This window comes from Colius striatus, chromosome 3 (assembly GCF_028858725.1).
Source record: "Colius striatus isolate bColStr4 chromosome 3, bColStr4.1.hap1, whole genome shotgun sequence".
NCBI lineage: Eukaryota > Metazoa > Chordata > Aves > Coliiformes > Coliidae > Colius > Colius striatus.
The window spans coordinates 90,059,894-90,085,636 of record NC_084761.1 but is presented as its reverse complement, the minus strand read 5'-3'; the positions used below and the strand labels follow the sequence as shown (position 1 = coordinate 90,085,636).

Genomic DNA, 25,743 nt, shown 5'->3' with positions numbered 1-25,743 from the left:
TCAATTCAGAACTTACTGAAGAGATGAATGAACATGCAGGTTTAAGAAAGGACCTCTACTTGAAAGCTGATTCCATTTCTCCACTGAATATATGAATTAGAATGTCCCAATGCTAAAGACTAATTAAAGTGCTACTGCTTAAACTACAAATATGTCACCACTATGAGAGCTGCCTGCAATTATTCAATATTAAATAAAAGATAATGGGAGATTTCTGCTGTACAATTTCTTTTGGGGGTGTGTGTGTAGTTCAAGTTAGACTAAAACCTGGTCACACTCTCCTAAGAATTCTGATTATTTTAGTAATAGAGAATATTTGGATGAATGAACAGAAGTATACCACATACAAAAGGGTGTTTATTTTCCTTACAAGAACCTGTGGATTTTTTCCAATAGGCTAGTTCACTTCTTCAGATATATGTTTCCTCAAAAGGAATTAATCCAAAGAATGCAATTAAAATATGTTCAACAGCCATAGGGTTGGGATATTTTATATGGCAGTGAAAGTTTCCTGCTGTACACAGTCCCAATTAATTCTTCCCTTTTTTCCTCTTCATTGCCTTCCATTCACCTTCCTGTGTGGCAAGGCTACCAAGAAGCTCTTTCACTTTTCTTTTTCTGGCTGCATCTCTGTAAAACAATCAACATGTACAGTATTTTAGAAAGATTATATTAGGGAAAATAAGTAAGTATATTCAGACAATAATTACCAATTTATGAAAAGCCCTCCCAAACTCTCACAACTTTACCAACACACTTTAAAATGAGATTATGCATATTCTTAAATTAGAGAAAGGAAACTGCAAAGTTGAAAACCTTATCAATGATCTCTATTGAAAATGCTTGTTTTCCCCAAGTTGTCCCATTATATTTAAGTTTAGTATGGTTGATCAGTATTGTCAGTCTCGGAAGGTAACAAAGAAATGAACACACAGCAGAACAACTCCCAAACTGGTGCTGAAACAAAAGCTGCAATTACCTCTCCATGATTTCTGAAAGCTGCATTCTAGCCAGAAACTGGTTATCTTTACGAATCTCACGAATGGCTCCTTTAAGTTCCCGTTTGTGCTTACGAATCAGCTCTTTTCTTTCTTGCTCCTTCTTGCTGCCTGCCTGCTTTCTTCCAAACTCTAAACTGAAATGAGAATGTATGTGAGAGCATAAAAGACACCTTAACAAAATATAACTTTCTCATGTTTATAAAGAGTGAGTTTTTGTACAAATATTAACTTGGTATTTTAATTCCTACCTATTATATAGTTACCTTGTAAAATAAGGAGCTGCCTAATGAACTTCCCAGAAAAACACCCTGAAAACTACACACAGATAACATTTATGCTTCAATCCCCCAATATAAGCCTGCATTTTTAACAGACTGAAAAAGCTAAAGTAGAAGAATGAAACACATCTGGAGAAAAATGGAATCTCCTGTATTTCTGCATAAAAAGCTTGATCAGTTACCGGGGGATACATGTGTATGGCAGAGGAAAGCTGTCCTCATCAATTAGCAGAATAACTAAGGCAGACAACTTATGTCCCTGCAAATAAACAACATGGCTAAATAAGCCATCAGACAACACAAAGCAGACTTCCTGAATCAAAACACTGTTCTAATTATCTACAAAACTGAATTAGTGTTAATAGAATTTCATTCCAAAACAGAATACAAAAATGCACACAGTCATTGCAAATTCTGTAGAAAAGGGGAAAACATAAACCCATGGTTTTTGTCATCACAGCTCTTGGAAAGTAGAAAGCTGTTTGGTTAGGGGAAAGAGAGGAATGGGGCAAGTCAGTATGCTTAAAGGAAAGCTTAGTCTGAGTTTTACAGTCTGTGATTCAGAGTACAGGAATAGTCTGTCTTATCTTTTGCAGTGGTCAAGCACCTCTCAGTACTTTCACCATCCATCCCAACCTTCATCTATTTCACATACACAGGAACTACTTACTGCTTTTCTTTAGATTCCAGTGTTTGACAGAGATTTCAGTAAAACATCTGACTAGGTAATAAGAACAACCTATTTTCACCTTGAAACTTATGAATTTATAATTCATTATCTGGGCAAGAGTTGATTTCCAGTGCTATTTTATTCCAGAAGATCATCTTTGCTCTATTTCTTAGAATTCCTGCCTTTTTCTTTCCTTCCCTACCATCCAACGAGCTGGTGTCTTTTGGTTTGTGCACAAAATCTAGCAGAGAAATGGTTATCTGTCTTACATCCCGTTTTCCAAATCCTTTTAGCTTGCTGACAATCTTAAGTGCACTTCTGCTTTGCATCAAGTAGTGCTTTACTTACACTTTCACAATTTTAGGTGTATACTGTTTCAAAGGCACTGGCTTCTTCTTCTCACATATCAGTGGGGTATAGTGTTTCACTTTGTTCTCTAGTTCTTTCAGAGCACTGTGATACCATTCCTGAAAATGCAAATCAAATTACAATTTCAAAAGCTTCTCAGAACCACAATTCACGACTACTGTAAATCGAATCAACAGAGATGTTCTCCCCATATGTTCTTTTTCTGAGTAAAATCTCTGTTACTCATTAGGACATCAATACAGAAATGCTGTAAGCCTTCCAGGCTGGATAATTTTTACACACTTTTGGAAATCTGTTAAGATGGATGGTATAATGGACAGTGAGAAAGTTCTGCAGGTAGTTTCACATAATAGAGGAATAAGCAAGACTAAAGTCAGTTTAACTCAGATTCTGCCTTTCAGGGTTATTTTAAGAAGGACTGTTCAGTTTGTTTATTTTGCTGACGAAAAACAGTGGCTATTTTGCATCAAGAGAACCTTGTTCTCTAAGGATATTTCATGGTACCTGTTTGAGGAGAGGACAATTCAGAAGAGAGAAGTTAAGAATTGGAACATCATTGCTAGAAAATAAACTGCCCTGATTTAAGTAAGGTAGCTGACCAGGCATATTTGTATAGATACCATCAATCTGGGACAAGTATTTGATTGTACCAAACCTTACAGATTGATTACAAATGTACAGAAGCAACTGGACAATCGCTCTACTAGTCTTATAAATTAAGTCACTCATGGAATGTTTCATTATCACAAGCTAAATGCTGTTCTCTTCAAGTAGAGGAGCAGGACAAGATACATGATAAAAACCCATTTTTTTCCCAAACATTCTCTGCTCTTCATTAGATTTTCCACAGAAACACCACTATGATTTCTGAATAGCACAAGTGCCTGACCCTTGGAAAGAAAATCTTACTGATGCTTATACTTGGGGTTTCTTTGTTTTGTTTAAGCAACAGCCAAAGATCACAGAATTCACTAATAACACAAACATATAAATTATTTCATTCTTAAGGAGCACATACCTGCATTTTTTCAGGATATTCATTCACTGGCACATGTTGTGTAAGGAGAATTCTGAGAGGATGCATTATTTCATGGAATGATGGTAAAGACTCGTACAGAGCTGCACATTTTTTAATAAGGTCAAAGCAGAGGGCTAAACATGATAACCTGTTGATGCACAAACAATTAACAATTTCACTGGCAAAAACTGTAGTGGATTTTCAAATAAAACAAATCTAATGAATTAAATTTGGGAGTGTTAGCAGCACCTGTTATTAAGAATGCCTGACAGAACCAGTTACAAGGCTGTTTCTACGTGTTAATTCAGACTGAAAATTTCATGCTTCTAAGCAAATAGCCAAGAAATCCATCAGCACCAAATTTTTATGTCAGCACACAAAAGCATAAGCCAGCGTTGTGTCTTTGCCACTTATGTGGAGTAAGAACTTTATAATGGTTCTAAAAGTGTTCTGGTACTGATTCTGAAGTTCTAAAACATCACTGAAGCAGAATCAGTAATTTTGGTTTGTGATTTTCTGTTTGTACTTCGTAACAAAGTGGTTACACATCCCTGAAATAAGTGACACCATGACACACGTGCAAGGTGAAAAGTGAGGCTGAACAAGGATAATGAATATATTTAATTGGGGTCTTTCTTAACTTCAGTGTTTCTAACAGTGTTTGTATGTAAATACAGTTATTTGCTTCTGAACAGCTTGAAGTTCAAGGTACTGAACATCTCCTTCATCTCTACATTATCCTCATTTCCTAGCTGTACCAAAACAGAACGTCTAAGCACTCCAATAAGCACTCTGCTAATCTTTTACCAGAACATTCTGCAATCTCATGTGCTACAGAGCAATACTATAACAAAGCAGAACAACTCACTACTGTTGTTACTCCTAAAGAGCACTGTCACTGAGATTACTAAAAAGATGATCTGGTAATTCCCCTGATATTTCATCCTTACCTGATATGATTCATTTCTGTTCTACTGGCTTTGCTGGTTAATCCAGTAACAACACTCAACGGCAGATTTTGCTTCTGCCAACTTTCCAGATCCTTCTTATCACACACCAAAAGCAGTTCTAAATTTTTCCCCACTGGTACAAATGGATGCACTACAGTATAGCCTAAAAAACAAGAACAATCATTAAACAAGGTAAATGTTAAGTATTCCTTCTGAAGAAAGAAAACTCAAAAACTCTTTTTTACATTTTTAATCATACTGCCTTAAAAAGTAGTTTATCTGTATTGTGTTTTTCTGAGATCATGAAAAACACTGGAGCATGAGTACAGTCACAGGTAAGTGCTCCAGCCACACTGCCTGCTTCACAGAATCCAAAGGCAGGGACTGTGAGAATGAAGTACTGTCTGCTGGAGATGACCAGGTTCACGACCACCTGAGGAACCTGAAGGTGCACAAGTCCATGGAACTTGATGCCTCTGAGGGTTGTGAGTGAACTGATAGATGAGGTGACTGGTGACAGCCAACATGGCTTCCTAAGGGCAAATCACATCTTAGAAATTTGGTGGCCTTCTATAACCATGTTACAGCAGTGGTGGAAAAGGCCAAAGTAACTACAAAGGAGAGACATGAACTTCACAGGTGAACAATTGGTTGGATGGTCACACTCAAAGCACTGCAGTCAACATCTCAATGTCCAGATGGAGACTGGTGAGTGGTGTCCTTCAGAGGTCCATACTGGGACCAGTGTTATTTAGCATCTTTTGCAGGGACGTGCACAATGGGATTAAGTGTACCCTTAGCAAATTTGCAGACGACATCAAGCTGAGTGGGAGACACTCTAGAGGGAAGGGATGCCACCCAGAGAGGTGGGCCCATGCAAACCTATATAGTTCAGCTAGGCCAAGTGCAAGGTGTCCTGAGTCAGGGCAATCTCAAACATAGATAAAAACGGGCAATGAGTGGATTAAAGGCATCTAAAAGCATCCCTGCAGAGAACTTGGGGGTGTTGGCTGGTAGAAAACTGAGCATCAGCTAGCAATATGCACTTGCAGCCCAGAAAGCCAATTGCACCCTGGGCTGCATCCAAAGCAGCGTGGCCAGCAGGCTGAGGGACCCAAGTCTGCCTCACCACACCACTCTTATGATATCTCACTTGCAGAGCTACATCCAGCCCTGGGCCCTCTAGCACCAGACAGACATGGACCTGCTGGAAGGGGTCCCAAGGAGGGCCACAAAGATCATCTGGAGGCCTGAGAACTTCCCATGTAAGGACAGGCTGAGAGTTGGGGTTATTCAGCCTGGAGAAGAGAAGGCTGTGGCAGGACCTTATAGCAGCCTTTCAGAACTTGAAGGGGGCCTACAGGAAAGTTGGGAAGGGACTCTTGATCAGGGAGTGTAGTGATAGGACAAAGGGTAAAGGCTTTATACTGAAAGAGGACAGATTTAGATGAGACATTGGGAAAAAGTTCACTATGAAGGTGGTGAGGCACTGGCACAGGTTGCTCAAAGAGGCTGTGGCTGCCTCATCCCTGGTAGTCCTCAAGGCCAAGCTGAATGGAACTTTGATCAATCCAGTCTAGAGGAACTTGTCTCTGTTCATGACAGGAGGGCTAGAACTAGATGATTTCTAAAGTTCCTTCCTACTCAAACCATTCTATAATTCTTATTCATTCTATATACGGTGAGAGAGAAGACACGTAGGTGCATGGGGAACAAGATCTGCAGTTAAACAGCCAGTGAGGATGGTATTGGATATGCTTAAGAGGAAAGTGCAGTAGTAGGACTTTCCCACGGAGTTACAAATAGAAGGCTTTGACTAGAAAGTGGTCAAGCAGCACAGTGAGCTGGAGCAAGGAGAGCCCACAGTTGCAGCACACTACTGAGCCCCTCCCATGACCTCTGAGCAGGGGCCCTCAGATGCATGCCATAAAGTCCCCTTCCACTCTAGCCATGTAATCTTAAATCAAGGACAGCATGGAACACAATACATCCTGAGGCAGTAAGTATTTCTTCTTAAGAAAACACTTCAGAATCACTGTGCTTCTGATCACAAGCTGATCTGTGAAATGGTACTTCTAGAGCAACATGAAAGAAGCATCTGAGGAATGTCATGGCCTTTGTGCTGGACTTTTTTTTGGTGGTCTTCGTTTTCCTTACATCCTACAAGTCTGCAATGGAATTTACTTCAAAACTTCGTTTCAAACTCTAAGTTATTTACATGCTCTAGGACCTGTACACGGCTCTACAGAGAACCCAGAAGATATATGTTTAAATAAAGACTCATAAGGTTTGAGATTCAAAACTATGAGAGATTATGACACACCTAGTTCCTCATCTGGCATATATCTAAGAAAATAAAGTAAGTTATCTGCTTTACTTGTGAAAGAATAGCAGATCTCATTAACAATTCCATTAGCTAAGGCTATCAACAATGGTAATTCCCTCCTACTCTCTCCAACTCTAGCTTTTCTCCTTTTTAAGGTAATAATTGTTTTTTTCAGTTGAAAGTAGACTGTATTTCAGTCCTTTATGAATCTGTACTCCATACAATTTTTTCATATAAGAACTTTATGGATCAAGCTCATAAAATTAAAACAGTTAAGAGTTCTGTTTGCTGATTCTACTAACTGTCAAAAGGTGAACCTCAAGAAATTTTTTGGTGTGGCAATACATCAACATTCCAGAGAAGCAGATACGTGCTCATTTTAGAATATTCTGTGTTGACAGCCTGTTATATTTATCAGCAATACTTCCACCACAAATACGTAAAAATATGACTGGATACCATTACAACTTCAAAACATCAATATTGACTGAAAAATTCTCAGACAATGCTGTGTCTGACTTTTTTATTGAGCTTCTCGTCACTGCTAACAGAAACCAACACCCTGCAAATTTAACTAGTGCAAAGTCATTAACAGAAATATAAAGAAAATTTTTAAAAAGTTAACACTTGATAATCAATTACCAGTAAATATCTCAAACCTGTCTCTTAACCAATTTTGCAGAGTCCTGTATTTTAACAAAAACCTTTTTAGATAAAACATTCCTAAAAGAGTACACAAAGGAGAAAATACTTTAAGTGCTATGTAACCCACCCACTCTGTAACCTCCCAACTCCTTCTAAGAGTTCAGCTGTTGGTGTTCTGAGAATCCTGGGCTTAACTCTGATGCAACCCAGTTGTGTAACCTTGGCTCATACTTCACAGGAAACTGCTAAGCTGTGAGAAGCAGCTGGGAGAAAGTCTGTAGGGTATAGCCATACAAAATAGTAAAGGTGAAACTGCAGTGCTAAGCTTGGTGAGAAAGGGATCATTAGTAGCTCAAGAATTCCAAAGAAAAAAAAAAATGCCAGCATGGAAAGGCATAAAAATCTTAAAGGAAAAAAACAAGGAAGCTGCAAGACAATCACTCACTGCTACTGAAGATGTACTGGAATTCTGCAGGAACAGAAGCTGCACCTTCCTCACCAGATTGATGAATACCCAGGGAACAAAAACTGATGACCGCTTGAACACATAGCCTGTAGTTCATTAAATGCCAGATGTCTTGGGAGCTTGCCAATAAATAATTGAATTTTTCACTGGAGAATATCCTGCCTGCAGTCTCTTCATGTATGCTAAGTGACACTGAGTGACCCAGACAGAGGTAGTAACACAAGAATTACTGTGCTCTGACAAAACTCCTCATAAGTGAATTATTGTCACTAAGCTTATCAACAAAAAAGCCCCTGATCTGTGGTAACTTTAAAGCTAAAAGGAATCCAAAGAAAATGCTGAAGAAACAGGAAGACTGGCAAATAAAATGCTGGCATATGGATCAAGTTGAAAAGGTGCTTTCCTTCCCCCTGTTGTCTCTGCAAGTTGCTGAGCTTACAGTTATGTTAAGGCATAGACTAATCCGGCTTGTGAGGATAGCTGCCCTCTGTTACACTACAACAAACACATGTCAAATAAATAACACCAGCTTTGTGAAATACTTCCCTCACTTACCTCAGTGATATGGCTATTAGCTGAAAAGAGCATCTGTAGCATTAGCTGTTGCCTCACAGGGAATACAGAGGGTGCTCATTGGGAATCTGCTAGGGACACTGAATCTAAGTGCACAGTCCAATCAAACAGTCTATTTAGAATAACAATATTGCAAAAATACTGCCCTGTAGGCAGGATGACTTCATATCCTTTAATAACTTGAGTTCTTTCCTTCCTGTTAACACACTAGAGGATCTAGATACCCAAGAATCAGGGCTGTGTATGGCTAAACTAGCAGGTGATTTTGGTCTTTTGTTCGAAAAAGTTAATTCAGCATGAAAGACTTTAAGCGAGATCTCAAAGATAAATCCTAATACTACAATTTGTTACTCTAAACAAACTCACCATGGGCCTGTTTTTTGGGTAGAGATATGTGAAGTACTCCAAGAAGAAAATTGATGAGTTCTGGTACAAATCTTCTGGAGAGAGATACATATTCCAGGAACAAACAGCATATAAATAAGCCTTTAACAACATCTTGCAATGTTGTGATGCGACACTAAAGAAAAAAAGCACAGAAGATTTACAATTAAACCTCTATCCATCACACAGTATCTCCCAGAAGTTAAACATTAAATAAATGGCATACATTTACAATCTGTAAAGTTACACCCTTTGTACTTACATGAAACACATGCTGTCTTTCCCCTGCCCTCACTAAAGGGCATATGCAAGATTGAGTAAGAAGTCTGTCAGAAATGGTTTAGCCACTAGAAGGTGCTAAACAACAAACAGTAAGTTGTTCAGAAACGAACCAAGGAAATAAAAGGCTCAGAAAAATTTGGACATCTGACTGCAACAGATTAACTAGCTCAAGACTTTTGAAACATATAAACAGGATACTGGGATAGAAGGACATTTTAACTGCACGCAGGGCACTTTATTAGGTACATTCTAAAGGAAAACAAATACTGACAGCTTTAAGTAAATATCTTTTTAAGTAGGAACAAACGCAATATACAAAAAGAGAAGCCACTAATGAGTAATTCCAGTCTGTATTCAGTCTGCTCTATTAGACCTGTGTAACTTGGCATGCAAGGAATTCTTGTGTGACAGTTTGAAAGATACTGTTTTGTCAGTTGCACTGTGTTCTGCAAGGGTTTTTCCTCTTCGCTTTTTCTTCCAGTTACTACTTGTGACTACACCAAACAAAAGCTGCCTTTTCAGTACATTTCCAATTTGCACATGATTGCTAACATGTATATGTATTTGGAGTCCTAGGAAGAAACAAGGAAATGAAGTTATATACTGAAATACAACATCACAGACATACCTTAGTAAGTAGCTGACTCATGTACATAAAAGCAGGTGTTACCACTGGATGCCAGAAGTCAGAAGTTGGAAACAGCAGAGATATGATTTTCAAATAAATAAGCTGATGGCACATAAAACAGAATAAGGCAAAATGCAGTATTATTCCCAGGATCTTGACTTTGTACATTTGTAACTGATGAATGAATAATTGACATGTAGTAGTTTAAAAACACTACAATATAGGTTTTTGAGAAATCTGATATTATAGATGATTGATTTGAGATAACTGTTTAAGTTACATTAGAAAATGGCATATCTGTTACAGGTCTAACATTGCATTAGTTCAACGAGGCAGGTAAAAGAATAACTAAGAAAGAACTATGCCTCCCACTCAATTTACTTCCTAAGAAAATCTCCCCCCCTTCAGCTCACTAGTCACATACTCTCACCCCACAAACAAATGGCAAGTAGACACAGGACCACTGACACCTTTCAATAGGTCCTCAACACAACTAAGTGACCAGTATCCTAAGGCACTTGCACACACCAACTAACAGTTGCAGCTAAAAGAACTAAACAGTGATTAGTACACTTTTACTGAAGGGGACTTGTTAGGGAACTACAAGTGACATCCTGTCAAGACCATACAGATGTTAAACATTGGTTGTAATTCTGAAAATTATTTAAGTGGTTATTTACACAGTAAACTAGATATAAGTTTTACTGTTTCAGCTCTGCTTCTCTCTATGAAGTTTCTGTCATGGACAAATATTCTCCTAAATGATTCTGGTTACTGAATGCCACAGTCTAAATTTGAGGTTGGATTAGCTATAGGCATATCTAAGATTTACTAATGCAACTGATCTAAGGAATATTCAGTCAAACAAGTGTTTTGAGAATAGGAGAGTGATATAATTCCACCCTAAAAGACAACAATGGTTTGAAGCCTGGAAATGTCCACTGAAAGGATTGAATGTCAGAAGTGTGATTGGTGTTGTAAGGGTGACAATGACAAAATAAAAACAGAAGTTAAAAGCTCTCTACAACACATTTCCTGCAAAACCCAAGACATCCTGAATAGAGACTCTTCAAAATAACTCAATATAAATATTTTCCAAGTTGCAAGAACCAAGCCTTCTAAGCAAATCCTTCAGTCCATCTTCTTTCAATAGTCATTACATTAGGCAGCACAGCTTTATCAAGCTGGGAGACAGAAAAAAGTAGCTGCCTTTGGATTTCTGACTTATGGTTTGTCTTCGAAACTACGGTAAACAAATACTCATTTTCCATGTACTCCATTCCTGAATTCCCTAACAGCCACCTTTTACCTAGGTACTGAAAAAGGAGTTTGTTCACATTCAGCATGGCCACTGAAATGTTGAAATATTGCAAACATAAGAAGAAAAAAATCCATTATTTCCAAGTCATTACTTCAGCAATTATTTTTATATGAAGTACTAAGAAACATTGTATTTTTTCTACCCATAGTAATATTTCATTGTTATTTTTGTTTACCTAGGAGATAGTGAACTTCTATGGAGACCTATTGGAAAAAACACTTGCACTTAACATAATCAGGACAACTGACCATATCAGTTTTCTACAACTACTCATTTCAATTTCATCAGGAAAATAAAGAACATTCTGCTATGAAAACTGGAGTGGCAAGTTTAAAACATTTCCCTCTTGTTAATATTACAGTCATACAGCCTAATCTGAAGAATGTGGTGGGGGAGTTGTTTGTTTCTCAGGATTTTCTTTGTTGTGGTTGTGGAGGTTTTTGTTACAATTTATCTGCAGAGAGGTGATTTAAAATATTGAGAAACCTAAGAAGTCATAGATGGCAATAATTCAATATGTACTTCGGAATGCAAAATTAACACCATCTGACATTTACTGACATTTCTGTATTAATGCAAAGAACAAGAAGTGTTCCTAGCAGTATGCATTTGTTACCATGTCTAAACCTGGAAATGTTGCACGGCCTTTGACTTCAATTACTTCTTCCATATCGTGTGCAGCATCTCGAAGGATAAACTTAATGCTGTCACTGGCTGCCTCAGGAAACATCTGGCAAAGATTGTACAATGGCCTATTAAAAAGAAGTGTTAAGTCATAATCACATTACACCACTGATGTTAATAAAAAGCTCTGCTATTTAAGCACCTGTAGGAAGGTATCTTGTATTCCATCTACATTTCTTGAAACAACTTGCTGTTTTTTAGAAATAGTCCCTCAGTATATAGATTATTATAATAACACTTTTATTTGACAGAGATTTCATTGGGCCTTGTAAAATAATCTTTTGACTAGTTTCTAAAACTTAAATTAAAAAAAGACTTAGAACTTTAAAATACACTCCCAAATCATCCGCTATGGTTAAAACATATCCTAAACTATACCCTAATTCTAGATTTTACTGCACTGAAGTATGCTGGCACATACAAGGCAGCCCACTACTCTAAATACTCTTAGGCAATGTTAAAAAACAAGTAAAGCAGCAATGTGATTAGTAAAATTATTACTTTAAACACACAAAAAAATACCTACAAAGTTAGGTCAGCTCCTGGCCTACGGTTAGTGCCTACAGGGAGTTGCAGTCAGGAGCCTGTATGTTGGTTAGTTTCTCCATTATTTTCAGTTAAAAATGTCTGGAGTGATATTAATAAATCTCAGTTCTAAAAAGCAATCAAAATGTGTTCAGATTTTGACAAAGCTCTAATATGTGCAACAGCATCAACGGGTCAGAGCTCCTGCTGAGAACACTAACTTATTTCATCATTAAATTAAAAAACATTTGCTGAAAATCACATATAAATAACTCACTGAAAGAAAACCATCTGGCCTGCAAAGACAAGACAGGAATCTCAGACTAGTTTTGATTAGAAGGGACATTTGGAGATCATCTGATGTAAGCCCCTGCTGGCAGCATGGCTAATTTAAAAAATGGATCAGGCTGTTCATGGCTTTGTCAAATTTGTGTATCTTCAAGAGTGCAGCCTCTTTGGGAAACTTCTTTAAATGTTCAGCACCTTTGCTGTGACGATTTTTTCCTCCCATCCAATTGGAATTTCCCTTGTTAAAGCCTGTGTTCATTGACTCTCATTCTTTGCTATATAGCTGAGACTAATTTGTCTTTCTTGTCTTCAAATACGTGACAGGCAAGTAGAGTGACAACAATGCCAAACTGACAACTTCCTGCAAAGTGTTTCTTCGGAACTTTTATTATGAGCTTACTACAACACTCCTTAATTCTGTTTTCATCTAGTTTCCTGGGTGAATTCACAAAACAGAAACCCAAGGAAAAAAACCAAAGATTGCAAAGGAACTGCACATTGTCATCACAAAACTTAAAATCCTTAATCAGCAGTTTAAATGACTTCAAATACAGAAGTTTGCATGTATATGTGATGTTATTTATGTACTACCCATGAAAAGCATTTTGCAGATCAAAAACTTCATTCTGAGGTTTTGAAAGTGTCTCAGTAAAATTAACAGCTCAAGAACACAAGAAACAAAGTTTAAACACTATAGAGCTGGACAGTTACTAGTTGCCTACAAGTTCTACTGAAGTATTTGAGACAAACAACATATGAAATGCATTACTCCAAGCAGCTTTTCTCTTTAAACCCCAAAGCGGCAAAAGTCTGTGAGATTTATTACTTACAAGACCAGTTTGTCAATCGTTCTGAGCTCTGGTAGATCCAGAGTTGCTAACTCCCCAATATACTCCAGAAGGAAGCCAAATAACTTCTGCAAGAAGCATAACATGTTAAAATTATTAGGCTTTTTTTTTTCATTGTACATACTTTTAAACAATGCAAAAGAACAGTGACACAGTAGTTAGAAAATGAGGACTCGTAAGTTGATTTTACTGCTATTCATAACATAGAAACACATATTATAGGAAGCAGTTTTATACTGCTTCCTGAGTACTTACTAAAACTTACTGTAGAATTCAAAGCCAATTTAAAACTTAAAACTCCCTTACTTCCAACTTTGCTTTGTTTCCCACTGCAAGGCTTGGATGATTGCATTTCTGAATTCTCTCCAGTATAGTAAGTTGTTGTTCTACTGTTCTTCCAGCCAATAAAGACTTCAATGCCTCACAGGACTCAGGAACTAGAAAGTAAAAATGAAAATTGAGCAGGCAAAAACCTCAAACTTGAACATATTTAATTCAAGTGAACATCTAAGAAGTTTCTAATCTGAAAATGTTATTATTCAGAAAAACAGAAACTGTAGAGATTATAAATAAATACCTTTTAAACACTAATAATCTGTCAGTATATATGTAATGCTACATATATAAACATAGGCCAGAAAATAATGCAAATGTTTTCCAACTATTGACATTTAATTCTTCCTATATTTGCTGCCTGAGTACAACTATGTTGACACACATAAAGCAAAATTAAACTTAATAACACACTCAACCATAAATTTACCATAATACAATTAGCTCTATGTTTACTTAATACCTAATTAGCTTTTGTATTAAGAAAATACTAAAGGAAACAATTACAAAACCCCAATCTGGCATATACTTAGTCTTTTGCCTAAGTCCACACGCTAGAAAACATCCTAACCAATTTAAGTTTTTTAACTATTTTCATGTGACTGCTTTCTGGTTAAAGCAAAACTTGAATGCAATTTAAATGGCTCTGTGTAATAAGTTCTCTGCTATTGATGGAAAAATCCAAGTACTTAGGGAAGTTGTTTAAAAGGTTGTGACAGATACTTTTGTTAGAGAAATCTGCACTAGGACAATAGCTATACACATTATATATTTAGTATTAATGACTAGAAACATGTCTCCTCCTTCCTCCTAGGCACAAGCCCAAAAGGAATCAAACTTGGAAGTTTGAGGATTTATCAATCTAGTGATGTTACATTACAGGAATCCCACCTCTCCAAGCATGTCACCCCAAACACAAGCAAAACTAACCTTTCTCATTTAAGTATAGACAACAGAGTACTATTCTGGCTTCAACTAGGCAAAACACTGGTACTCTGGATTGGATGTGTTGGCGACCTTCAGAAAGGAGCACGAATCTTCTCATTTTTGTCCACAGTGTTTCTCTACCAATTCTAAGGCTGCTCCAGAAACCATTCTAGGATGAAATTGCTCTAGCTCCTCCTGCTCACAGTATGACTAGAGCCGATGGCTAAGAACAGCAATTACTGGCTACTTTTGGACTAGTAGGAGACAACTATGAAGCAAAACTTCATGGATGAACAGGAATACATAATATCCTACAGGGCAGAGAAAAGGACTGGTTATAAACCCTCTGAAGACAACAGGGACCTCTGGATCAATCTTTTGCTTACCAGCAAATGTATATGGAAGCTCTGACTTGGCAGCTTCCATTTTTGTATCTTGTTGCTCCACATTCAGAGATTCATTTTCATCTGTCTCGTGTTTCTTCTGTTCTTTATTCCCTGCAGCTTCTTCCTCACTCTCAAGGTCAGATTCAAGATCAGAGTGGCTATCTGCAGCAACATCCTCCTCATCTTCATGACCAGATTCTTCCTCACTTTCATCTTCATTCTCATTATCTGTGCTCCCACCTTCCTCCTCTTCTTCCTCATCTTTTTCTTCCTCATCTTCATTTTCAATATCAATTTTTCCATCCTGTCAGCGGAGCAAATAGGTCAGTTCAAAATGAAGTGACAGCACATTGCCAGAATCACCATGCAAAACTATCATTAAATACACGTGAACAATATGTGAACCTTGCTACCCTGACCCAACAGCGGTGCTGGCCAAGAAGGGATTTTAAGGAGAGAAAATGCCTACAGATATAAGAATAGTAGGGTATTTCTAAGGGGCTGTAAGAAACTGGAAGAATACAAGGTAGTATATGAGCACTATAAAAATAAACACAAAAGTAAAAACTACTAGCAGATGATATGAAAAGAAATTCAATATAACTTACAGAGGCATTCTTGGCCAAAATATGTATTTTTTTTCTATATATTTTCAGCATTTCAGATAAATGTTCCTATCTTGATTTTATTAATCAGCATTTTAAATTGACATTCACATTTTGTATCTTCCCCTTTGAGGACAGCAGTAGTTCCCTTATTGCTTACATGTACATGTGGGAAGATGAGAGGATCAGTATGCAACAGTCAGGGTGATTCACTACATCAGCTTTAAGGTTATATTGCTCTGACACCTGAAACAAAGCTACTTCACAGGGAAAGGGTTCTTTCAGAAACCCATCCATCCTCAGGTTGAAATTTGGTAGAAGCTCTATCAAATACAGCAGAATTTTTTTAAAATGACCAGAAGGGGTAAAGTCCTCTCTTCAGCACAGTAGGTCAACAGCATAGAAGGCTACAAGAATAGCAGGAGTATAGTAAGTAGACTGAGGGTAACTATTCCCCTCTCCTCCATACTTGTAAGACCACACAGAATACAGGGTCCAGTTTTGGGCCTTCAGATACAATAAAGACACCTATGAACTGCAGCAAGTTCACACTAGAAAGCCATCTTACCTTGTAAGACAATAAATGTCTGTCATCTTTATCCAGGATAAAGCCATCAGCTAGATCATCAGCTGACATGTGGCTGGGTTTCTTTTTCTTGTCCTCTTCGTCTATTCCACGCATTCGACGCAGTCGATCTGCCTGTGGTTTCGAAGAAAAATTGCACACAGATGTGAGCCATCTAGAACAATCAGGTAACTACACCAGAATACAAGATCCCTTAAATAATACAGCTAAGAAAACCAAGAGGGAAAAAAAAAAAAAAAAGGAAAGAGTTAACTGGGATTATGCAACTTGGTGAAAATTAAAACCAGCAACTTGAGAAATTATGGGCAAAAGCTGACAGTGTTTTTTTGTGGGGAGTGCAACCAGATAAAAGCACATAAAGAATTGGATTAGCCTATTTGAAAGGCTTTAAAATGGTGATTTACCAGAAGCATTATGTTGTCTCATTTTAAAACTTGACTTATGAGACAATGCATCATTACTAGAAATGTCACTTTCTGAAGTGTTTTAGGGTTCTGCAGTGTTTACCTGTGTATTTTATACATGTAACAAGTTTGTAGTAAACTCGGCCATATCCTAAGATTTTTAAGATACACTAAATTTGTAAATTGACACAATGAGCAATAGTGGAACCAATCATTTACAAAAGCATTTCCACCTGGGCAACCAGACAAACTGTGCTTTAAACAAGCCGACAGGAACAGAAAAGAAAAACAGAGATCATCCATTCTTGTCTGCTACTAGCTACAGAGCTGTTCTAAGAAACCTGGAGGTACTGAAGCCCTGTGGTCCTACACATGCCCCTGGTAAACCAAAACAAAGAGAAAAAAAGGAGAGAAACGTCTACTGTATTATTCAACCTTTCTATAAGACTAGGAGCTTCATGTACTAGAAAGAGTATAAAACATTCTCCAAGAGATTCCTATTCCTCTGCAAAACAAAGCTATATACATGCTACTGCTGGAATACTTACCACACCAGAAACAAGTACTTTACCAATGTATTAATCCAACTGCTGTGCAACAAGATATATCCCTTTACTGACTTACAAACACTCCTCAACTCTGAATAACTTAAGACATTTAAAGGCAAATCAAAGTGGTATTACACTTTTACTCAAGAAAAATCGCCTCATTTTGTAAACCTCAACAGTTATATACTAAACCTGTGTCTTTTTTGTTATCAGATTGCAAACAAAACAAACAGAAAATTTCCTGAACTCACCCTCTGACGAATTGCAGTTTAGCACAGTCCCTTGCAATCTAAGGTCAAGCAATGAAAATAAGCAGTCATTCCCAGAAGACAGGCCACAAAACAATCTAAACCCATAAATGGTATACCTCCAGCTTCTGGAGTCGTGCCTGCTCCTCTTTTGCCAATTCTTCTTCCGTCTTCATCCTTTCTGAAGGTTTTGCTTTCATCTCGAATCCAAGTTCTCGAACAATTATATCATATTGATCAGGCTAAAGAAATATTTATATAATTGTTTATTATCTTAAGTTTCATTATTCTGCTTTGCAGCCACCCCATTGCCAGACTAACAGCTAAGAAGTAAGATTGTTCAGATACAAAGAAAAAGCTATTTCCAAAGAAAGCTGCAAGAACATTCAATGCAGTTTTAAGACAAGGAATGGAATGAACGCTTGAATAAAAATTCTCATGGAACTTCTCCCTTTTGCCTACTGAAGTTACATACAACTGAAAGATTTACAAATACTATTACTGAAAAACTTAAAATAATGTTTATAATAATACTTTATTTTCTAAAAAAAAACCCAGCCAGAATGAATACATTTATAGTTTAGATTTCATTCTATACTGTTAGACATGAGCTAAGCCTTTGTTATCTTAGTTATATAGATGTCTGTCTTAAAGAAAGCACAAAGTGATGCTGATATTCAATGAGTTGACAGAGTATACTTGGCAAAACAGTAGCAGAGATTACACTGGACTTGTAAATAGTCTTCTTGACACCTGCTTAAGTCACAGAACCATACAGTCGCTCTGTATTGGTTCTAAGAATTCTTCTTCTTACGTGCAACTGGATAATTTTCTACAATTCAACATGAATGTTACAAAGCATTACTAATTCATGCTTTGCATCCTTGATAAAAACCCCAATAAATCAAAATATGAACTTTTGATTCAGTATCTTCTGTTCATTATTGGAGATCAGTTTTAACATTAGTCCATTCATTCTGCCTTTCAAAAACAGGACTCTATTTCCAAAGAATCCATGGAAATTTGCAATGCTCCTTTATTATAAAGTATGAATAACAGAAAAAGTTTTAAGACCATAAGATAACTATCCAGAAAGTAAATATTTTCATAGAATGGTAGAGGTTGGAAATGACCTTTGGAGATCATCTAGAGATCATTCTGTTTTTGTAGGGAGAGTACTCAATTTACAAGGAAACATTTGTTGTCAAGTACGAATTGTTCTATCCAAGGAACAACGCAAAGGGATTAAAAATAAGTCAATGTTCTCAATAATTTTAGTTATTCAAGAAAGTGTATTTGCCATAAAAATTAGCTGTAGCCAACTAACTATGCTGTTCAGTCTGAAACCTCACTCAGATTTGATAACTAATGAAAAGGAATAGGTAATTGAAATAATATAAATCATATAAAACTCTCTATTACTCTAACTAACTGAAATGACCTCAAATTCTAGCATTCCTTCAATGTGAACAACAGGTAATATTGAATTTTACATAGTGACGAACTCTGCCTTACACTTAGCCACTACTTGTGTCAAAGACAGAAGTCTAGCCAAAACCTTACCTTGGGTTTCTCTACTTTGTCCTTTCTCTCTGACTTTGGGGTTTTGTGGGCAATAAGGGTTTGGATTTCCTTCCAGTCATTGTCAAGCTTTTCTGTGAGTTCTAACGCATTTTCTCTCCGAGTTTGCCTCTCTTGCTAGAAAAAAAACAAACCAAAACAAAAAGCAGCAGTTATGTTTAGATAAATATGACATAACATTTACAACATAAGATCAAAATATTCTCTTCAGCAAATTAATAACTTTAAATAGCTCCCATCTTAAAAGTGCAAACGTTCTTTGTGGAAGATGTAGTATAGAGTTACATTTAAGTGTTGCATACAGAAAACAAGTTGGGGGTCAAAAAAAAGGAGGATTTGGGGATACAAAAGAATAGCAGATATTCAATGCATATCCTAAAATGCCTACAAAGTCAGGTGGACGTTGTTCAAGGAGCTTGGCCTAGACAGCTATCTCCTCTGTATTTTACACCACTACTAATTTTAATTCTACAAAGACAGAAAATGTGATAGCTTCTTAATGATTGCCATTTATACTTCAGAGGTAAATACTCACCTTTTCTTGTTTAGATTTGGCTATCATCTCTTCTATGAGCTCCTTCCTAGATTTAGGCTTCTCCTCTTCATCTTGTTGCCCACTTGACACTTTTTTACGAAGCAGCCCTCCCCCACCTCCAAAGTGAGCAGCAGTTAACTCAGCTAGAAAAAAAAATAGACTGTGAATCCTTTTCAAATCCATACATGAGTGCTGGAGTGCTGCAGCTGCTGGGGCAGTATCTCCCTGTTCTCTGAATTAATCATGTACTATTCCCATCCCTATGGGCATGGCCATAACCAAAAGAGATTAATAGCAGGCACATCATTTATGCTGCCAAATTTTTTGTATGAGGCAGGAAAATATTTTTTTTCAATATTTTAATTAGTAATTTTAGGTAGAACAGTGCAAGAAAGCAACCAGAACACTCACACTTCATATTCTGCCCAAAGGGCTCAAAATACAGCTACCTATTTGTGCTGAAAAGCCCACAGACTAAAGCAACTTACCAAGTAACTTAATATCTGCTAACCCCCAGACAGCTGTTTTGTGTGTGTGCCTAAGAAGTAATCAAGTTTGACTTAAACATCCCAAACAATTATGTAATAGCCTTTCTTATTTAAGACAGTACTGAACAAATTATGTACACATACCCATGATAAAATCAACAGTGAATACAAGTATTGAACAGTGGGATACTAGTTGACTTACCAGACAGTGTTCCTTTCTCTTCTGTATCACTGTCACTATCAACAATATCATTTAGCTTTTCAATTTCTGCCAAAGACTGGCCATAATGAGTTAATTCTTCATCTTCATTAAGATTATAGATATTCTTCTTTCCATAATTTTGCTAAGAATAGTGAAACAAACCAATTTAAAACCAAAATATTTTTACTAGCTAGGCAACAAATTAATAAAACTTGTATTTTTAATGCTAGTTGAGGAGATTCTTATTCCAGTGTTCTGCTGTTCCTAAGAGCCAACCAGACCAATCCTTTCATTCAAATACATTAAGCCTTAAGTGAGGGAGTACAAGGCCTGTCTTATTTTTGTACCAATGCAGAAATGGAGTAACTAAGGAAACCAAAGGAAGCTTAAGTTTAATCTGTCTACCAGTAACATCAATTCTGAAGTGCTGCACTTCAGGCCTAATGGCACTGACTGGAACCTACGCAAATTATCAGTTGAATATGATATTACACAAATCAATTCTGGAGATCAAGTATGATGAAGCAGAAAGAACGGTACTGCACGTACAATTCACAGTACAGAACAGCAGCCAGCTAAATGTCCTCTAATCAACAAGTGAAGTGGCTGCTGTTAAACAGCTGTACTGCAAGCTCAAAGTGTACTTCATGGTAGTTGCCGTTTCCCAATTCCCAAATCACAGCAGTCAAAGAAATCAATCAATGAATCTGCCTAAAAGTGTCTTTCTTGCATATCAGTGCTCAGAAGTGCTCAAAGAAATTTCTGCTTCAGAAAGTTGTCCGGCAAAACGAGAAGGTATTAATGAAAAATTACCGATTTCCACAAAAGAAAAAATACTTTTTTCAAAGAAGTTCCAAACATGTAAACTAAAAAAAGAAAACATGACCTTGCAAACCCCTCTGTTAACAGGGACACTTCTTTTTGAGTGAGGTTTTTTTTTGGGGGGGGTGATTTTTATTTTTTTTTCAATCCTATACTTTACCTGCCTTTCCAAAGCAAATCGTCTCATCATCTTTTCCTCTGGGCTTATTTTGGTGTTATATTCACCAAAACGTTTATCTTTAAACACATTCGTTTTTTCCCTTTCTTTATATTCCTTCAGTAATGTTTGCATACGCTAGAAGAAAAAAAACAAAAAGGAGATCAAATTAAAAACCACAGAGAATAATTACTTTGAAAGTCAAGGCAAGAAAGGCTCCATGGTATCCTAGCAACATAATCTAATTTATCAGAATGCAATGAAAGAGAAGGAAAATTTGATGAGGAAAGAGATGAAAAGCTCACACAATATATTCAGAGTTAAGTGCTCTTACAATCTAGCCATATGAAGATAATATATGGCACACTCTATCTCACCTTTATCACATATAAAATTACTCTGCATTGCCACTGAAGAACTCTGGTTTGTCTGACACTTAGTACCAACAACAACTTTAAGGAATGCAAAAAAACACAATCTCTTTTGGTGTTGCCAACTAAGACAAGAAAAACACCCATGTAGGTACATACATTAGGCTCTGCTTTAGTGCTGAGCACAGGGACATTATCTATCAAAGCAGTAAAAAGAACTTCTGCGGACCTCTGTGAGGTAGCATGTGTTGTACATATGCTATAGGAGACAAGTTTAAGGAGACAAGTTTACTTTTCAATGCTAGTGATCTAATTAATGACAAGCATTCATTTTATCTTCCTATTAAAGGAGGCCAAAAGACCTTCAAGTGTGATCTTAAACATTCATAAAGTTTCCTAAAATCTGGACAAATAGTAATGAAGACCAAAAGCTACTTTATAATTTCATGCTGAGAACAGTTTAGTTTCTCAAGAAAGTAAATGCTGGCCATGTTTAGTCTGAAAAAAAGGAGTCTATTTCTATTTAAAGCACATTAACTGAATCTTACAGAAAAGTATTGTTGCTATTCATATAACCATGAATTCACAAACTGCTGCACTGAAGGAAAAAGCTGAGTTTCCTACAACATGCCTCTGCAGTCTCACTGAGCATTTTCAGATGCTGCTGTAACTGACACTAGAACACAGGTTTCATCTACTAAGGTGCCAGTTCCACCTTGTATTTGTTTCTCACAGATTATTTAAATCATCATGCAGTTTAAACACTGTGCATTAACTTCAGCATCTCTTAGTACCCTGGATACAGAAAAGCAGTTTTGTTTATCAGTTATTTGATGATGAGAGCACCGATTACTTTTACTGATAAAAATGTGTATTTTGCAACATCTCTCTCAATGCATGCAAAATTTCCTTTTGCTACACTACTTTATAAAAAGAACTTTGCTTTTCAGTAAGTGTTTTAAATTCTGTTTGACAGCAGATTGTCTGACATGTTACAGAGAGGAATCTGCAGGAATCCAATCTGACCAACATAATGAACACTTAAAACCACCTGCACTCTGGTACAGTGCTTGCTTGCTGACAACATGTGCCCTTGTATTCTGGACCTGTGTAATCTGAAAGGGGAGTATTGCCACCCATGTGATACAGGAGACTTGCACTACTGAACCCTCTGGATTCCACTAGAGCAAAACATTTTCAGCAGGCTTTTTGTCATCATCTAAGCAATGTGAGGTGACCAGCCATTCCTCTTACACTTGAGAGAGGCTGCCTCTATACCTCACCTAAGATGGCTTCAGGTTTATGATCTAACCAGCACAGCTCCATCTACAGATGTCACCCCTCACCTCAAGTTTTTTATGTCCTCTTACCTTCTTGATGGCCTTGGACCGTGAGACACCAGGCAGACCCACATCATTCTTGGTCTTCCTCCCCAGGATGTTAAACTTCTGCCTGTTGATTTTCACCTCAAATGGATTGCTCTTGACCAAGGCCATAGCTGCCTTCACGGGGCCTTTGGCAGCGGGGCGCGCTGCGGCCTTTTGCTTCCGTTTAGCCGCCTTCCCCATGTCGGGTGCGGCGGCCTGCAGGGGTGCGTGTGAGGAACGACAGGCTCAGTACTCACTCAGTGCGTGGGGACCCAGGCTGGAGGTGCAAACAGGCTGAGCAAAATGGCGCCCGGAAGGGGCAAAAGCCCCCGAACTCTCCCTCGGGCCCAGCCGCTGCCCTCTGCCTCGGCGCCAGGCACGCGGGAGCTTCCCCCGTGAGAGCCGCGGGGCTACGGAGCGGTGGCGGGTGCGGAGCGGTAACCGCGCTCCCCTCACACCGGCGTGCCCCGGCACCCCCGCACGCGCGCCGGCAACAGCACGGATCTCGCGAGAGCTTCGCCCAACTATCGCGAGATTTTGTGCTCGTCTCCCCTCCTCCTTTGGGACGAACCGGAGAGAGGACGGGAAATGTTCAATGCACTACATATCCCAGTACGCAAAGCGCGGCAGCCCGCGCGTCTCCGCTGCTCATTCCGCGCTCTGCCTGCTGGGAGTTGTAGTCCCAGGAAAAGGGAGGGAGAGGCGACACAAGGGTGCGGAGGCGGAGCTAGCTGAGGCGGGTGGAGGAGGGCGGTAGAGCCATGGTCGGGGCGGGCGGTTGCTGCCTGTTCCTTGCCTCCGCCCTCGGGGAGGGGGAGGCCGGTGCCGGGGCGAGCAGCGGGTGATGGGGAAGAGGCGAGCACAGCGCTGAGGTCCTGCCGGGCCGGATGAGCGGAGGCTTGGCGTCGCGGCGGTGGCGGGGCTGGAGGAGGGGGCGAAGGAGGCAGTAGGGGCGGCCTCCACTCCGGCTGCCCTGAGGGGAAGGAGCCCCCGACCATGGAAATCGAGAACATCGTGGCCAACACGGTGCTGCTGAAAGCCCGGGAGGGTGAGAGCCAAGGGGCGAGGCGGCGGGGGAGGCGAGGGGGGAGGAGAAGCGAGAGGGCGAGGCGAGGCGGGCTCGGAGACACACCGAGGGGGAAGAAAAGGGTCTGAGGTGAGGGGGAAAGGGGCCAGCGAGGAGGGGGGAGAGGAAGTGATGGAGGAGGAGGGGTGGGGAGGGAGGAGAGGCTGCCGGGCCGGGGGGAGGGGGGGGAAGGTGTCCGGGCGGGGCGGCGGTTCCCCCCGTGCTTGGCGGTGGCTCCCCCCGTGCTTGGCGGTGGCCGCAGCAGTCCCCGCCGCACCAGCCAGGCGGTGAGTCCCGGCCGTGCCCCGCGGCACCTGCCCTGCTCCTCCCGCGGGATCAGTTTGGAGTTACTGGCTTGTGGCTTGCTCCTGAAAGAAACTCTTTCCTCCTTCCACCTTCGGGCTCTTGATTCAAACGGTGTTTTCACCGGCTGTTTTAAGATGATAGGTAGTCTATAGTGCTCGGTTTATTTATAAATATGTATGCATATGTATAGAAAGGACGAAGTGACATAAATCTTCTCTGGAAGAGCCTTGCACTCTGTACAGCTGAAATTCCTGCCTGTGGAAAACGTAGCTGTATTTTGCAGTGGAGTGGTTGGTATTAACCTAATACTAGTGCTATTTTCTACTAGATTTTAATGAAAATATTGTTTTAGTCGTAGCGTTACTTCCAGTTTCATCCCTTAGACCGTCTTGACCTGAAGATTCCTCCCCCAACTACGAAACATTTTGAATAGATAATGAAATTTCATCTAGCACGTCATTGCTATTTAAAAAAAGTCCTCAAATAAGATTATCCTATTGCTTTTTCATGTATGTAACTGTCCATTAAATGCCCACTTTGAAAGCCTTCCCAGATTACCACTGTACTCGGGGCCAAGTATATTTTTCAGCTATGAAATGTGTATATTCTTTTTGGACTGGATCCTGCTTTTCTTAATTGTGTTGAGAAGTCCCATTAGTTTAGCTGCAGCTGTTTAAAGTGAGTAAGAACAACAGAATCTGCCCCTGTATGTTTTGCAAGTTCCTCCAACTCTAAATGGGTTTGGCACTTACGCCATATGTGTATACAGTTAAATTTGCCTTAAGCAGCAAGAGAGGAAAATCAGCTTTTTTACTTTGAAGTTGAGTTTAAAAACCAGAACAGTGAACACAATTTTGGGCCATTTCCCAACCTTAGCTGAAAGGACCACCTCAGACTAGAGGACATGTTTTGGCTGGTTTCACTGACGGTAACATGTCTGTGGTGGTGCTGCCTGAATTTGGAGTTTGCATTGAAGTGATCTGAGAAATGAAGGGAAACTGGAACTTCACTCTGCCCTAACCTTCACCGCAAAGAGTGGAGTGGTAATCTGGAAAGGCTTTTAAGTGGCTGCTTAATGTCAGGTTGCCTCTTTAGTTAAGGTTTCACCATGTTTAAAATAAATTATAGTGGTAGAACTGACCAAACAAGATCTTTCAATGAACTAAACGAAAGTCTGCCAGCAGCTAATGTGAGGAAGATCAGTTCTCCCTGATGTGAAACTTATACAAGTGATAGTATTAAACTGTTACTCTTTTGTACGTTCAGTTGGCCTGGACTTTTTATGTTAGTGTGCCCAAAAATGTGATTTCTGGCTTTGAACCTCAAAAAGTCTGTTGATTGGTTGATATGTCTTTTACCTTTTCAAGTCTGAGTTCCTATGCATGGGGTAATTTTTACATCACATTTTTCAAAACACTCTTGAAATTATTTTCTGTCTGTTGCATGCTCTCGCTGGTCTGGGAATATTTGGTTTGCTCCATTTGTCTGGACCATTCTATAAAATCCCTGTCCCAGCTCTATTCTTATGTGCCGGGTAGATTCCAAGGGAATGGAA

General features: G+C 38.9%; 2 protein-coding genes across 3 annotated transcripts in view; one reads left to right on the top strand and one right to left on the bottom strand.

Annotated features, from left to right (window-relative positions):
• Positions 1-335: 335 nt before the first annotated feature.
• On the bottom strand, positions 336-23,306 carry NOP14 (NOP14 nucleolar protein). The gene is made up of 18 exons (XM_061993543.1): positions 22,820-23,306; positions 21,082-21,216; positions 20,100-20,241; positions 19,410-19,552; positions 18,857-18,991; positions 17,413-17,535; positions 16,076-16,207; positions 14,903-15,206; positions 13,563-13,693; positions 13,239-13,324; positions 11,528-11,663; positions 9,591-9,692; positions 8,663-8,816; positions 4,287-4,449; positions 3,337-3,484; positions 2,298-2,416; positions 980-1,135; positions 336-630 (listed from the first exon to the last, which is right to left on the bottom strand). The coding sequence occupies exons 1-18, from the start codon at positions 23,015-23,017 to the stop codon at positions 531-533; spliced, it is 2,607 nt and encodes an 868-aa protein (XP_061849527.1). The 5' UTR covers positions 23,018-23,306; the 3' UTR covers positions 336-530.
• A 276-nt stretch (positions 23,307-23,582) lies between these two features.
• GRK4 (G protein-coupled receptor kinase 4) overlaps positions 23,583-25,743 on the top strand; it is a 41,890-nt gene continuing 39,729 nt past the window's right edge. For both annotated transcript variants that reach the window (XM_061992651.1, XM_061992654.1), the window contains exon 1: positions 23,583-23,864. In XM_061992651.1, the coding sequence (XP_061848635.1) occupies positions 23,813-23,864 (52 nt within the window). In that variant the 5' untranslated portion in view covers positions 23,583-23,812. The remainder of the gene's footprint in view (positions 23,865-25,743) is intronic.